This window comes from Mizuhopecten yessoensis, unplaced genomic scaffold (genome assembly GCF_002113885.1).
Source record: "Mizuhopecten yessoensis strain PY_sf001 unplaced genomic scaffold, ASM211388v2 scaffold371, whole genome shotgun sequence".
NCBI lineage: Eukaryota > Metazoa > Mollusca > Bivalvia > Pectinida > Pectinidae > Mizuhopecten > Mizuhopecten yessoensis.
Genome location: NW_018403513.1, coordinates 804,664 through 820,170, shown reverse-complemented (window position 1 = coordinate 820,170; position 15,507 = coordinate 804,664). Strand labels below are relative to the sequence as shown.

The window sequence follows — 15,507 nt, the reverse complement described above, 5'->3', positions numbered from 1 at the left end:
TCAATAAAAATCTTCGTCATGGAGAGACTATAATCCCACATTTTTCTGACATTTAGACACAGACTTACCCTGTGACGTACCATAACAACAAGACATAGGAAAAGATGTCGGAGACAACGCTGACAGCAGATCTGGTACAATATTTTTTCTCTTGTTGTTAGTTTTACGATTTAGATACAGTAAAGGTCAAAGGACGACGGTGTCAAAACGCGAGAGTGCTAATCAATGTCCAGCGTATGGTGTCAACAGAAGGAACGGTAACACTAGGACAACAACGTCCGCATAGGGTCACCCAACACCATTACAGAGTCGGATGGCAATATAGACGTGTTGACGGTTCATGCGGACGGTAGAAGTACTATGAAAGCAATTTTCGATTAGGATCCCAAATGCTGGCAGCAATACAAGTTAGAAAAGAGTTCCTTTTGTTGTGTGGTAGTTAGGTTGTGCAGTGGAATGCAGCACGCTTGTTCGTTAAACGTAAAACAAAATCCTCTATGTCTTTTACTGGAGTATAAAGGTCAATCGTGAGGTGATTAGTACATGTAGTTGAGGGGGGGGGGGGGGGCGTTCGTTTCAATATGTGCGATAAAGCGTCTTATAAACAATGTCTGAACAGAGTTATATTGCAGACCGTCAAAATGTTTAGAAAAACAAATAAAACAATCGAGAATACCAAAGTGCTAAAATGGAGACCATTGAAAAAGTACAGGTTAACGAATAGGTGTTACGAAAGGGTAAGCGTCTTCTGTTCCACCAACGACACTCGCCATGTCAACCAGGTACAACCCAGGTTGTGTCGGGAACTCGATAGAAGAGAAGAAAAACACGAAGCACACATGACTGAGCATAATCAAAAACTATCACCTTCATTTCACATAAAGAATCAGCATATGTCCCTCTGAGATCATAGCAGGGCGCATAACAATCCTCATATTATACGTTCGGTCTAGGATACATTTTTAACAAACAGTTTTACTAAAATAAACGATGATATAACAATTTTTGGGAACAAAATCACGACATCCACGTTTATCTATTAGGTCATGCCAAAAAAGGTCAATTGAAAAAATAACAAATAACACATTAATGAATGCTGAGTGTCAAAAGTGCCAAAAATATGCATGTACATAGTTTTCAGCCTGCATCAAAACCAGCTCATGTTGAAAATAATCAATGTTTCTATAGGTGACTGCTGTGAGATCATCAATGAAGATCATGTTTACATCGAAATATGTTTCATACAGTGCCGTAGGTCTAATTATTACGCTCAGCTGACAAGGCAAATATCAGACGGATAAAACCGTTAACCTGAAACTAAACAAGATCCGGTTATCTCAATCGAGGCTAAGATTCTGTGATGTAATCCGAACCAAGGCGGGATTCTAGGTCGGGATGTTTTAGAATCTAATCCAGAAATTGTCACTACGGGATCTTACTCATTTATAGGAAATTGATTTTTTTCTTGCACTACAACATCTGTTTGAATAGTTCCGCGTAAAAAATGTAGTCCGCGCTAATAATATAAGAAAAAATGTTGCATGTTGAATATAAGATATAATATACCATGATTAATTAGGACAAAGGCAATAAATTTAACGACAGAATGGAAATTTTCAAATGCATTTTCTTCAGAGCGCGGATGAATATATTGCCATTAAAAAGTTGTTGCCAGATTTTACATAAAAATATAGCAAGATTTATTACATACTTACTAATAAATACGGGTTTTTTGTATATGCGATACGACACAATTGCTCTAACCCTTATCAGCCCTCGCCGTATCACACCCCAAAACCCGTATCAGCCCCCGCCGTATCACACCCCAAAACCCATATCAGCCCGCAAAACCAATATCACACCCCATTTGGAAAATAAATCGTTTTTCAATATTTCAAAAATTAAAATAAATCATAAGATAGTAGTTTTTATTAGTAAGTATGTAATAAACAGAATAAAACACGCCTTTTTCCATATCACACCCAGTATCAACCTTAGACCAATTTCAGCCCGCGGGCCTTCGGCCCTTGGGCTGATATTGCAGTCTCGGGTTGATCCTGGGTGTGATATGGAAAAAGGCATGTATTATTCTCTATATATCAAATGAGATATAGCACATAGGCCTAGTATAACATCAGATATCTTTATTAGAAGTTTGAGAAAATGCACTATCCTGTATATGGAATATATTACAAAATATTAGCCATTGTCTGAGATAACCCGATCTCGCTCTTCTACAGGTTACAGATTTGATTATCCTTGCATTGACTATGCATTGATTCCCCTATTTTTATATTTCGTACATGTAGTTATAAGATAAACTATACAAACAGTACCTTACAACTATGTATACTAAAATTCAATGTACCCAAGCATTGAAACTATTTCTTGGATCAAATCTCGTAATAAATCAACAAAAGGATGCTGAAATGTCAATAAAAGCATAATTCTAACTCCAATTGATCAACCTGTGGCAAAATATTTAACGAAAGAAAGAATTGTGTTGAGAACATTGAAAAAAGTACAAGAAGAATAAGACCAATTATTCCTGATGAAGATTTCAAACATGCTGTATAATGAAGAATCTGTATAATGTCAATCAAACCCGTGCATGATAGGACGAATAATAGGATTGCTATACGGCCCTCCCATAACGTTCTGGCCCCAGTTTCATCAACGGTCCTTAACTTTAAGGAGCTCCTTAGTTAAGTTAAGAAACGTTCACGAAACGCATTTTTCGAAAAACATTAGCTAAGGAATTCCTAAGCGATTTTAAGTTAAGGAAACATTTAAGTTAAGTAAACGTTGATGAAAAACGGGACCAGGTCTTACCAAAGTCTAAGCTCATCAATAAGGATAGCCCTTGTCATGTTTGTCAACAAAAAACAATGCCATGTTTGTCAACAACAAACAAAACAAAAAGAAAAGAATTTTCAACGCTTGAAAATCTAACAAAGCAGGCAATATTGGACACGTCGGTTTCTGAGATAACGCAACGTGAAAAGAACTAAAGGGTCTTTAATGTCCGACCCCGCTGTTTTCTATTTCAGAGTTCGATAAAATTACTCGTATTCCTTCTTCTGTCAAATGATAACATTTTTAAAAACACATTCTACATTAACTATTCATTATTGAGGCTAACTGCCACGCCCATACAAATAAATAGCACTTGTTTTCTTTTTTCAAAGACAAACTCCTTTAACATTTTCAAGCATAACGTCGTAAATGTCAAATGCGATTCATTTTTACTGTAATTTAAGACATTTTAAACACCGATATTGGGATAATTTCCCCTGTATGAAAAGGTCGGAGCACTTTAAAGCAGAATTTAGATTTATTTTGAATAAAAGAATTACTTTTCTTGTAAAAGCGACGTTGTGGTATAGAAAATAAAAGAATGTCGACACGATGAGTGATATGAATATCAGGAACCCTTCATTGTGATATGCGAGTATCAATATCTATCTCACAAATACTGTGACAAATTGAAATCGAGTAACAGATAGGAATATACTTTTCCTGTATATCAATGGATTTTGTAAAAACTGTATATTTCAGATTTTTGTGATGGTTTCGTAAATTGTAAATGAAGGTTTCAGTATCTACGCCAGTGTCCAATGATTGGGTCTCAACTTTCGTATATGACAACACATAATTGATGACGTCAATCTCTCACATATATTATCTACCTCAATTTGTGTACCAAAAAGACAAACACAACAAGAATTGCTGAGGTGTCGACAAAACATTAATAAGAACTCTAAATCAATAAAACTAAAGGCACATATGAACAAACAAAGATATTCTTGGAAACTCTTGGAAAGGTATAAGGAGGGTACGTCCAATCGTTCCAGAAGGGTAGACGTCCTCTGTTTCATTAAAAACACTGTCCATGTTAATCTAAGTAATGTTACGTCCTCAAAGCCATAACCGGGGTAGTTTCAACAAAACCACAAAGCACTCGAAAAAACATATTCAAATATTTAAGATGCTTTACAATATCGACAGAATCATAGTTTGAAATATATTTGTTTAGTAAGAAAGTAAAAATATGTGTTTTCCTTAATGAATACAAAAATAAAATAAGAATCAATTGTTGAAAGACATCAGGTTTCACAAAGTGTGTTTAGATTTCAGAACGAACTAACGACATTTCATAAATTGATGAAAACCAGTTACAGTTCATAGAGGGATATCATACTCTTCCACAATTTGTCTAGCGCCATATCGATGCGATAAAGGGGTTTGTCAGAATATAGGAGAAGTGTAATGTAATTGTTAGAAAAAGGAAAATTTCGACCTTCAAATACATTGGCGATAAGCAAAGTTGCAGATAAAAATATTGTACAGTATATAGAAGTTTTTGCTTTTTTATAAATTCGTGAAGTGATAACTGTCTTAATGCCTCATTCATGATTGACACCAATGGGAAATAGCAAGTTATACACTACCAACGGAAAACAGCATAGTTTGTGTTGATCAAGAAGCAAGAAAAATCCTATTTATATCATTTAAATATGTTTGCACCTTTATAGACGGTATGTGTCATTTGTGTAGAAAAATATTTTTAAAATGATGTCGTAGCAGAAAGAGTGATTTTGTCTATAAGCAAGCACACTTTTCGTTTAAAACAAGACTTATTCTTTTTTCGCTTGTAAGCAACTTCAACATTTTTATCTTGTCTGAATCAAATGTTATCCAATAAACCTGAACTTTTCACTGGAAATTTGAATTGAACGATTTCGATTTTTTTTAACAAATGGATATTGAAAAACAGACTTTAAACTTCTGTATTAGTTGGAACACATTTGTTTGGTTTCATAATTTTGTAATGTTAATATACAGTTATCTTTGTTTTTACTTCAAATAGCAGGCCACTTTATGAAAATTGAGACAAATTTAATGAAATCTGCAATTATACACAAAAAAACCAAGCTTACCTCGAGTTATTGCCGAAATCAAAGCGAGTATCCACACACTGCAGGTGAAGTTGGAAAACATTCTAAATACTCAGTTTTAAAACCATAAGCAGCTACACTGTGTATGCGCGTTCTTGTGTAGGGACTATAAGGCCGGCTCCGGAATCCTCCGAGATAGCAACAGATTCAGCGGCTGGATCAGTACGATGACGTCACACAATTTCTATCATACCGGAGCTGGTAGAGGCGTTGTAATGCGTGTACCTGTTGCAGGAGCTTCGTACACACTATTTCGATTTCTTTACGACGTATATGACCAATAGTCTTTATATATGCAAGGGCGTACACTCCGTATGACCACAATTCTTTTTTCTTAATTTAGGCATAATTCCATCACGTGCTCACGTGTTTATTGATAATTTATAATCCCACGTGTATGGGACAATATTCACTGATTTTAAGTCTGAATTGGTATTTTATACTGTTGTGAAATCTTTCATATCTTTCTTATCTTTCTTTTAAAAGAATAGGTTTTCCACACAGCCTGTTAAAATAATTTTAGTTGTAGTCGATCCATAATAATGTTTTAAATTATTTATTTGCTAAAAAACCGATAAATACTAATAAATTCCATTATCGATTAAACGAAATAACTCGTGTTTTCATATAAAGCAAAAAATAAGACTTATTCCAAAGGGAATTTTTTAAGATATAGAAAAGTTCAAATAGAAATATTAAATAATCCGTGTTATAATACGTTTTAAAAATGGATAAGCTCAGAGAGGGTATTGTCAATAAGGCGTCTCTCATCCTCCTGTTGCTCGCTACCGTTGAGTCTCTCCCTGTCCCGGTAAAGTAGCTATACAAATCAATACATCTGTGATTGACAGGGTTGCTAGTTTCCACAGAGTATCGGATCGATGTGGCACAATTTTGAAAACTGGTCAGCATAATTGGATTATGTCCCTTGACTTTGCCCTCTTACATATTTTTATTTTACTTATAATTTCTTTCACCTCCATATCCCGATTTGTATGACTGGTTTTGAGGCTGGAAAACAAACATTTGCTGTCCTTATTTTCTTTATCTTCTCTTAAAATTCAGAATGCTTTGTAAGAATTTTTAAGTTTGAAAAATCAACTTTCATTGCGTGAAATGTCCTAGTGTCACCATACATTTAACATAGAATTAGAATATGAAATTATCCTTAGTCGAAAATTCAATTATCCTTGACCCTCTCGGTGAACTAACCTTGAATTAAATAGGCAACTATTCATATGCCGAGCAGTCAACAACAACTAGCCAGTGTAAATTCAATAAGACTCGGAGAGTCAGGTAAAATTGAGTTAGCCAATAATATTAAGTCCAGTTGAAATTGGACAGTCAAATGTCCTTTTCGTTAGACTAATCTAAAGCAAAAGATGTTCACTTGTCTTGAGTAGCGTACCAATTAATGATTATTAACTGCGACTCGCAGAGTTGATCAACATTGAATCTGACCGTCACTAAAGCCAGAGTCGGATAGCGAATGCTCGTGAGTCAATTGTCGTTGAGACAGACAGACTTGTAAGTTTAAGTCGAGCAATAAATTAAGTTAGAGTCATTCAGTCAAGTAGCCGTGAATCAGACATTCAATTCATTTTGAGTTAATTGGCGCTGCATTTCACAACCTAGTCCCCAGAGTTCGGATAGTTGTTTTTAACCTGAAGTCAAATGATATAAAGTTGGTTAGTTGCATGTCACTGACCTTGAATCAGACAATCAACTGACCTAAATTCGGACAGGCAGTCAACCTTGAAAGGGGTAATCATTTCACCTAGAGTCGGACAATCAATTAACTTTTTAATTTAATAATTATTTGACCTTGAACAGGTAATTAACTTTTCGTGGAACATTTAATGTACAGTCGAACAATCATTTGATTTTGAATCGGACAGTCAATTCACTTTGGGTTGGACACTCGTGCAAGTCATCCAGAGGATATATTTTGGACGAGTTTGACACCTACAATGGCATTTATAAGACAGCATCATTTATCACACTTAGCAAGAACAATAAAACCTCCTTATATCGTCATCAGATGACAAACAAACTTCGGCATTATAAAGGGGTTTGTCGATAAAAGGACAGAGACGAATAAATGGATTTTGTAAAGAAGAGGAAAAGATGGTCTTAAACTATGCTTGCGGTAAGCAAAGTGGAAACTATTACTAGGGCGTTACATCGAGGGGTTATTATACAGTAGTACTTACATGTATTTTGAAAAGTATTGAGTCTGGTCGAGCAAAATTTTATTCGTGTCAACTGAGTATCAAACAGTTTTTAAATGTAAATACGTAACTGTTACTAAAATTAACATATGATGGGTTGCATGTCTTTAACAGTACTTTTTACGGCAGCATGGGGCCAATGTTCATAACACAGGTTCACGTTGTATACACGTATACCACATGCCATATCACGTGACCGTTTTCCGAGACGTTATCACATCACATTGGAACGGTGATAAGATTTCTTGCTCGCTGATCCAAAACACAGCTATCACATTGGCTAAAGTTGGTTACAGATTGATTTGGTCTGCAGCAACGTTACAGTAAATGTAACTCTCTACAAAATCGAACAACCATCGAGGCAATGTACTGAGAGCAATCCACACTCATAGTCAATGACCATAACTCAAACCTGTACACGGATTGGGAATTTGCTTTTGTGCCCTCTTCTTGGGGACACAAAAGTGACCATACCATCGTGCCACTAATATGTAATATAAGTTGTATAACGCGTCCTCTGCACAACCTGTTAATATGTGAACAACTATGAAGAAGCGTCAACAGAAGCAATACTATGCTTACGAAGACGTCGACCACCATGAACCATGAACCATAGTCCTATACCTCAAACAATAAACAAACATATATACTTATTGGAATTAATGAAAATAAAAATAATAAAAAAATAAAAAACAAATAAACAAACGAATTTCTGAAAGTCAGCGTTGGCTTCCATATTGGTGCCTTTATTTTCCCAGACATCTAATTTAGTTTCCAGGCACAATTCAGGAATATAAATGTTTTCTCAGAATAATGAAACAAGAATCGTCGATGAATATCAATCTCCAGGAGATTTTCTGGTGCATTGGCAATCGGATTCGTGTGGTTCTTAAAATTGTCGAGATCCTTTTAGTGATGATAATATATAAATCATTGATATGTATATATCTGAAAATGTAGTCGTCAATTAATTCTGAATTCTTCAGGTACTGAAGTTAATGTGCTGGTTTAATAAAATCTAAATTGTTTCTTAAAGAAAGTTCATAGATAAATAACAAAGCAGTCAAAAAATCAAATAAAACAATACCAAATATAGACAATTAGTTTTAATTTCTTTGTTCTATTTTTGTTATGTTTATACTTAAAGAGACACATTTCACAGAATGAAAATTAAATAATGATCATAATAATAATTAGGACATGCCCTTAGTCTTAATCGTTTTCTTGCAAGAAATCGAAAAATAAAAACGTTACATCAATCTTTACAAGCTTGCCTCGTAGGGTATTTAGCGAATATATTGTATAGTTTGTATAAGCAATGGTACACAAAATGTAAAAGAAAAAAATAACTTCGTCGAATTTCGATATAAAGATGTCGGTGATATATTTCCTTTATCATCCTCGAAATAAGTCTATACATATATCATAAAATCAGCGAGCTATATACTTTTAGTATAAGAGAGTTTTCCCATCAATCTACACCAGAACACATCTAGACAAGACAACGTCGCTAATTATGGGGCCATTAATTAGTCCGTATCACGGTAACTACTGCTGCTGGTCAAATAAACCCTAATAAAATAAGAAAGATAACTCTTGTAATGAGGAAGACAGATGTGTCGACTGTCCGGAGAATTGAGATGAATCGATACTGCCTAAAATAGGACTGGCCGGCAATGTTTTATATCTCACCCGAACGCACCGGCGACAGGTGAATCTCGGAACTCCAGACATCCTTTACCGGCGGAACATTATCGAATAACGGATATCCGGCTAAAAGTGTAGTTTATGTGCTATTTTTAACAACAAAAGACAGATTTGATGGCGTGTGGTTTGCATCATTTAAAAGTTTAGTTTGGTTGATATTGTTTATGTTTGTATATTAACTTGTCTTTTTTGTTGTTTGTGTATTGTTTTATTTTGCGATTATTTCCCTATCGGAGGTTCAATGTCTTAATAATATTTAATATCATATGAAGATATGTAAAATATCCTCTAATATTACAATCCGCAAATCGTGTTTTATCTCTCAGATCCTTTTCTTCTTCTAAATGTCCGTATCTAAAATTAGCAGAATGTATGTTTAAAATCGTTCTGCTGAAATGTGCAGACTCTTAAGTCCGCACCTGTTTTTTACAAAAATAAGTTCTGATTAATTAAATCAGAATAAAACGCTTAAAAAGTTACCATTACGATTTAAATTTATTTTTTAACCGGAACATGAAAATAATAATATAAAGAATATGTATAACCATTTCATTTCGGTAAATATATTTGATTTATCAAAGTGTTTGCGTTTGTAATATGTTCATAGTCTCATCGATAAGAAAAAAATAGGATAGAATAAATTCCACCTTTATATTATGCTGATATTGGTAGATGAAAATATCAGACATTGTATGATTTAAAATTTATTAATGTGCATTCTTTTGGTTTTGTAATACATACAAGTTGCTATCAGTATACAATGTTCACTGCTTGCCAAAGTCTGTTTGAGACAATTGAGCTCATTACATCACCTATAAATATATGAATTAGTATCACCTTGTTGTTAACTGGTCGTGATGCACTTGTCGGTAACGGGAAATGGAAAACTCTAAATTCATTAAGATAAATAACTCATAGGCATGTTTGTTTTCAAAATAGTGTATTTTTATGGGTACTTAAAGTTTCACAAAAGGGCAGGATATATTTGAATATTTTATTAATATGTAATTTAACTTCACCTGCGTTAAATTATATGTGGATTGACTTTTACAAAATTAAGTTTAGAAGATAGTAAACATTAGTTAAAACATAAAATAATATTGAAATAAAGTAAAAATAGTTCCAAAATTGGGAATAGTATTTCCCACTGAAAATCAACAAAATATCCCCAATAAAATAAAATTCCATGAGTGACTCAGGTGACCTGAAAATCAATTTAGATTTCTCTTCAAAAGTTATCTTGGTCATCTTTCATGATGTTCTACTATTAAAAATCAGTGCCGTAGTGTCAATCTGCAGTTTTGAGAAAACAAAAATATTTTTGAAAAATAACAATTTTCCTAAGACTTCATTATTTGCCCCAAATCCTAAAGTGAAAAAAGTCTAATAGTAAGATATTCCTCGTATACAAACTAATACATTTTCATAATTAACAGGTCAATATTTAGTCTGAAATGAGTTTAAATGTTTCGATTTCAACTTTATCAAATATTGAAAGGGGCAATATACAGCTGCTACAGGTAAAAATCTTACAAAACAATACTTCAAATGTGAAATCACATGTAGATTTTCTCATTTTGTTCCTCTATGAAATATTTCCTTTCTCACAAACGAATTTAAAACAATCTTCAATAAACATGTAAAATTAACGAAGTTAATAGATTAATTACTCAATTAAATATGATTGTTGTGCATATATTATTTTCCTTTTTGAAGATTTGTCAATTCAAGTGATGACTTGATTAAGAATTACATCAGATATGGTTTCATGATTTTTCTCAATAGGGCAAGCACAGTAACACACTTATTAACCAACCAAAATTGTAATCATATGTAATTTGGTTGTAATTATGTATAGGTGTAAACATTAAAACTGCACAAATAAAGGGAATGATAGCCCTTTTGTTTATGAAAGGGAATGTTTGGTAATGACAATGACAATTGTTTTATTCTCACAAACAATACATTGTAGAGAATACATATATACAAGTGGGTGACAATAATACATGGTGGAACAGGACGGACATTAGTATTGTAAATTAATTAACTCATTAATATCAGAAATAAATGTAGCCAATGATATAAATTCATGTTGTGTTCCATAATTGAATAATGTATGAAATTTAAATGTGTTTGGTCTTTCATAATAATACATGACCATATGTCTACTATTGAGTATTGGTTGTTGTTTACAGGAAATCGAAAGATGAAAGAGAAGAGATCAAATTTTTATTTTTATTTAAATGCAAACATAAAGAATATAAAAGAGTATGTAAAATCAAATAAGGGTAAATTAATCCAGTCAGAAGACTTAGCAAATATAAGGAAAAAATTTAAATCAGAAGAATAAGGTGGTCGGACATCAGGGCAGATATTAATAGATAGTGTCAAAGATTGTAAAAAGGAAGATCATGGGGCAACTGTTATGATAGAAATGAACCAGAGTGACGAGCTGGAAATATGCTTCATACAAACGTCAAAAATGAAAAACATGCATGTTTCAATCATTTCCGGAAGTAGTTTTCTTTGATTCTACGTATAACGTAAATATAGAGGGATATCCATTGTGTGTTATATTGGTTGAAGATAGAGATGGAAAGAGTAGGCCAGTGGCATATTGTTATATGAAATCAGAAACAAGAGAAAACTTGAAAACAAAATTAAAATATTTTGCTGAAAGTACAAACATATCGAAAATTAAAGAAGAAATGGTTGACAAACACTTTAATGGGATAAACGCACTGAAAGAAAGTATTCCTGGTGCTGAAATTACATTATGCACATTTCATGTTGTTAAGTATTTCAAAAAGAAAATTTGTGTTTTTGATTTGAACAAAGCAGATAGGCAGAAATTAATGCTCCTGTTACGAAATCTCACCTATGCAAAAAATGAATAAGAGTATGCAAAATAGTATACCAAATTAAAAACAGAATTCCATGTTTTCAAGAATACTTTGACAATAACTGGCATAATTACAAGAAAATTTGGGTCCATCACTATAGAAAACATCTGCTAAATCATGGGAATAACACCAATAACAAGATAGAATCACACAACCAGAAGCTTAAAATGTACCTTAATCGCCACATGCAATTAGCTGACTCTATACAATATTTGTTTGAGTTCATTAAGGAATCATACACCACATCAAGCTACAATGAATACTTGTGTTTGAAGACTCACATTGAGGTAAGAAACAGCATCCTATAATCTTACAGATTCATCAGACTTGTGTCACTACTGCTGCTGTTTTAATAACTAACCAGTATATAAAGAGTGTAAACAAATCTAAGGATTTCAACTTAACTCACAATGATAACAAACAGTGTGTTGTCAACCAAGGGAACTCATGTTTTGTTGTTGATGAAAAGTGTACCTCATGTGATTGTTCATTCTTTGTCAATTATCAATTGCCTTGTCAACATATCTTTTATGTTCGACAGCATTGTGAATTAGATATTTTTGTTGAGGATATAGTTCCAGATAGATGGAAAAAGAAATCAACAATCCACACCAAATAAAGCAATATTAATAGAAGTTCATGACAAACTAATCACACGCAAAGAAAAATCTGCACAAGTGTTGAATGAAAGACAGAAATTCAGTATAGCTGATAATTTTTTCAAATAGTTTGCTAGTTTCTTAAGTAGATGTGGGACTAAAGAATTGCATGAAAAAAATCGTTTTTTAAATGATCTAAAGACATCATGGGAAAGTAGTTCACAGACATTACCCTTACCAACACAAGCACACACATCTACTCAGCCCCATGTGACTACTGACCCACATACATCAACTCTACCAACTATACACACACACCAACTCCATCACAGGCACCAAACCAAGAAACAACTGTGCTACACACAAAAACAAAAGCATCATCTCCTCCACAAGTACCAAGTCAAGCACCCACTCTACCATACACAAAAACACAAGCACCAACTCCACCACCAACACAAAATCCAGCACCAACTGTACCATACACAAAAACACAAGCACCAACTCCCCCACCAGCACCAAGTCCAGTACCAACTGTACGATACACAAAAACACAAGCACCAACTCCACCATCAGCACCAAGTCCAGCACCAACTGTACTATACACAAAAACACATGCACGAACTCCACCACCAGCACCAAGTCCAGTACCAACTGTACGATACACAAAAACACAAGCACCAACTCCACCATCAGCACCAAGTCCAGCACCAACTGTACTATACACAAAAACACATGCACCAACTCCACCACCAGCACCAAGTCCAACACCAACTCCACCACCAGCACCAAGTCCAGCACAAACTCCACCACCAGCACCAAGTCCAGCACCACCTGTACTATACACAAAAACACATGCACCAACTCCCCCACCAGCACCAAGTCCAGTACCAACTGTACGATACACAAAAACACAAGCACCAACTCCACCACCCGCACCAAGTCCAGCACCAACTGTACTATACACAAAAACACATGCACCAACCCCACCACCAGCACCAAGTCCAGCACCAACTCCACTACCCACACCAAGTCCAGCACCAACTCCACCACCAGCACCAAGTCCGGCACCAACTGTACCATACACAAAAACACAAGCCCCAACTCCACCACCAGCACCAAGTCCAGTACCAACTCTACTATACACAAAAACACAAGCACCAACTCCACCACCATCACCAAGTCCAGCACCAACTGTACTATACACAAAAACACATGCACCAAATCCACCACCAGCACCAAGTCAAGCACCAACTGTACTATACACAAAAACACAAACACCAAGTCCACCACCAGCACCAAGTCCAGCACCAACTGGACCATACACAAAAACACATGCACCAACTCCACCACCAGCACCAGGTCCAGTACCAACTGTACTATACACAAAAACACATGCACCAACTCCCCCACCAGCACCAAGTCCAGCACCAACTCCACCACCAGCACCAAGTCCAGTACCAACTCTACTATACACAAAAACACAAGCACCAACTCCCCCACCAGCACCATGTCCAGCACCAACTGTACCATACACAAAAACACGAGCACCAACTCCACCACCAGCACCAAGTCCAGTACCAACTCTACTATACACAAAAACACAAGCACCAACTCCTCCGCCAGCACCAAGTCCAGTACCAACTGTACTATACACAAAAACACGAGCACCAACTCCACCACCAGCACCAAGTCCAACACCAACTCCACCACCAGCACCAAGTCCAGCACAAACTCCACCACCAGCACCAAGTCCAGCACCACCTGTACTATACACAAAAACACATGCACCAACCCCACCACCAGCACCAAGTCCAGCACCAACTCCACTACCCACACCAAGTCCAGCACCAACTCCACCACCAGCACCAAGTCCGGCACCAACTGTACCATACACAAAAACACAAGCCCCAACTCCACCACCAGCACCAAGTCCAGTACCAACTGTACGATACACAAAAACACAAGCACCAACTCCACCACCATCACCAAGTCCAGCACCAACTGTACTATACACAAAAACACATGCACGAACTCCACCACCAGCACCAAGTCCAGTACCAACTGTACGATACACAAAAACACAAGCACCAACTCCACCACCCGCACCAAGTCCAGCACCAACTGTACTATACACAAAAACACATGCACCAACTCCCCCACCAGCACCAAGTCCAGTACCAACTGTACGATACACAAAAACACAAGCACCAACTCCACCACCCGCACCAAGTCCAGCACCAACTGTACTATACACAAAAACACATGCACCAACTCCACCACCAGCACCAGGTCCAGTACCAACTGTACTATACACAAAAACAAATGCACCAACTCCACCACCAGCACCAAGTCCAACACCAACTCCACCACCAGCACCAAGTCCAGCACGAACTGTACCATACACAAAAACACAAGCACCAACTCCACCATCAGCACCAAGTCCAGCACCAACTGTACTATACACAAAAACACATGCACGAACTCCACCACCAGCACCAAGTCCAGTACCAACTCTACTATACACAAAAACACAAGCACCAACTCCACCACCAACACAAAATCCAGCACCAACTGTACCATACACAAAAACACGAGCACCAACTCCACCACCAGCACCAAGTCCAGTACCAACTCTACTATACACAAAAACACAAGCACCAACTCCACCACCAACACGAAGTCAAGTACCAACTGTACTATACACAAAAACACATGCACGAACTCCACCACCAGCACCAAGTCCAGCACCAACTCCACCACCAGCGGTCCATTTGATACGATTGTTTATTAGCAGTTTTAGTATGTTTAGAGAGTTATGGGCAATAGTATACCTCTAAATAAAAATATAAAAATCAATAAAAATCAATACAATGTACAAGTAATGACAAAAAAGTTACATATATGCTTGGATACATTTATTGCAAAGCAACGATTAAAATGTATAGAAATTCGGAACCATGCACCCGGTATCTGCTTTCCAGAGAAGATGCCCCGAGGGTCAATAGCCACGCCGCGCGGCAGTGGCTATTGACACTCGGGTGGTAATAGCGACGGCCATGTTTATTTATAAAGCAAAGCAAATGAAATTACAAATAGGGTATTAATAAGT

At 36.0% G+C, this 15,507-nt stretch overlaps 1 protein-coding gene across 1 annotated transcript; it reads left to right on the top strand.

The window, feature by feature from the left end:
- Positions 1-5,685: 5,685 nt before the first annotated feature.
- On the top strand, positions 5,686-15,235 carry LOC110447142 (basic proline-rich protein-like). The gene is made up of 2 exons (XM_021492624.1): positions 5,686-5,769; positions 12,731-15,235. Exons 1-2 carry the CDS (start codon positions 5,686-5,688, stop codon positions 15,233-15,235), a joined length of 2,589 nt encoding a protein of 862 aa, XP_021348299.1.
- The last annotated feature ends 272 nt before the right edge of the window (positions 15,236-15,507 follow it).

Coding starts and splice junctions, on each gene's coding strand:
- LOC110447142 (XM_021492624.1), top strand. CDS start 5,686: ATGGATAAGCTCAGAGAGGGTATTGTCAATAAGGCGTCTCTCATCCTC. Junction 5,770..12,730: donor TTGAGTCTCTCCCTGTCCCG/GTAAAGTAGCTA, acceptor ACTCCATCACAG/GCACCAAACCAAGAAACAAC.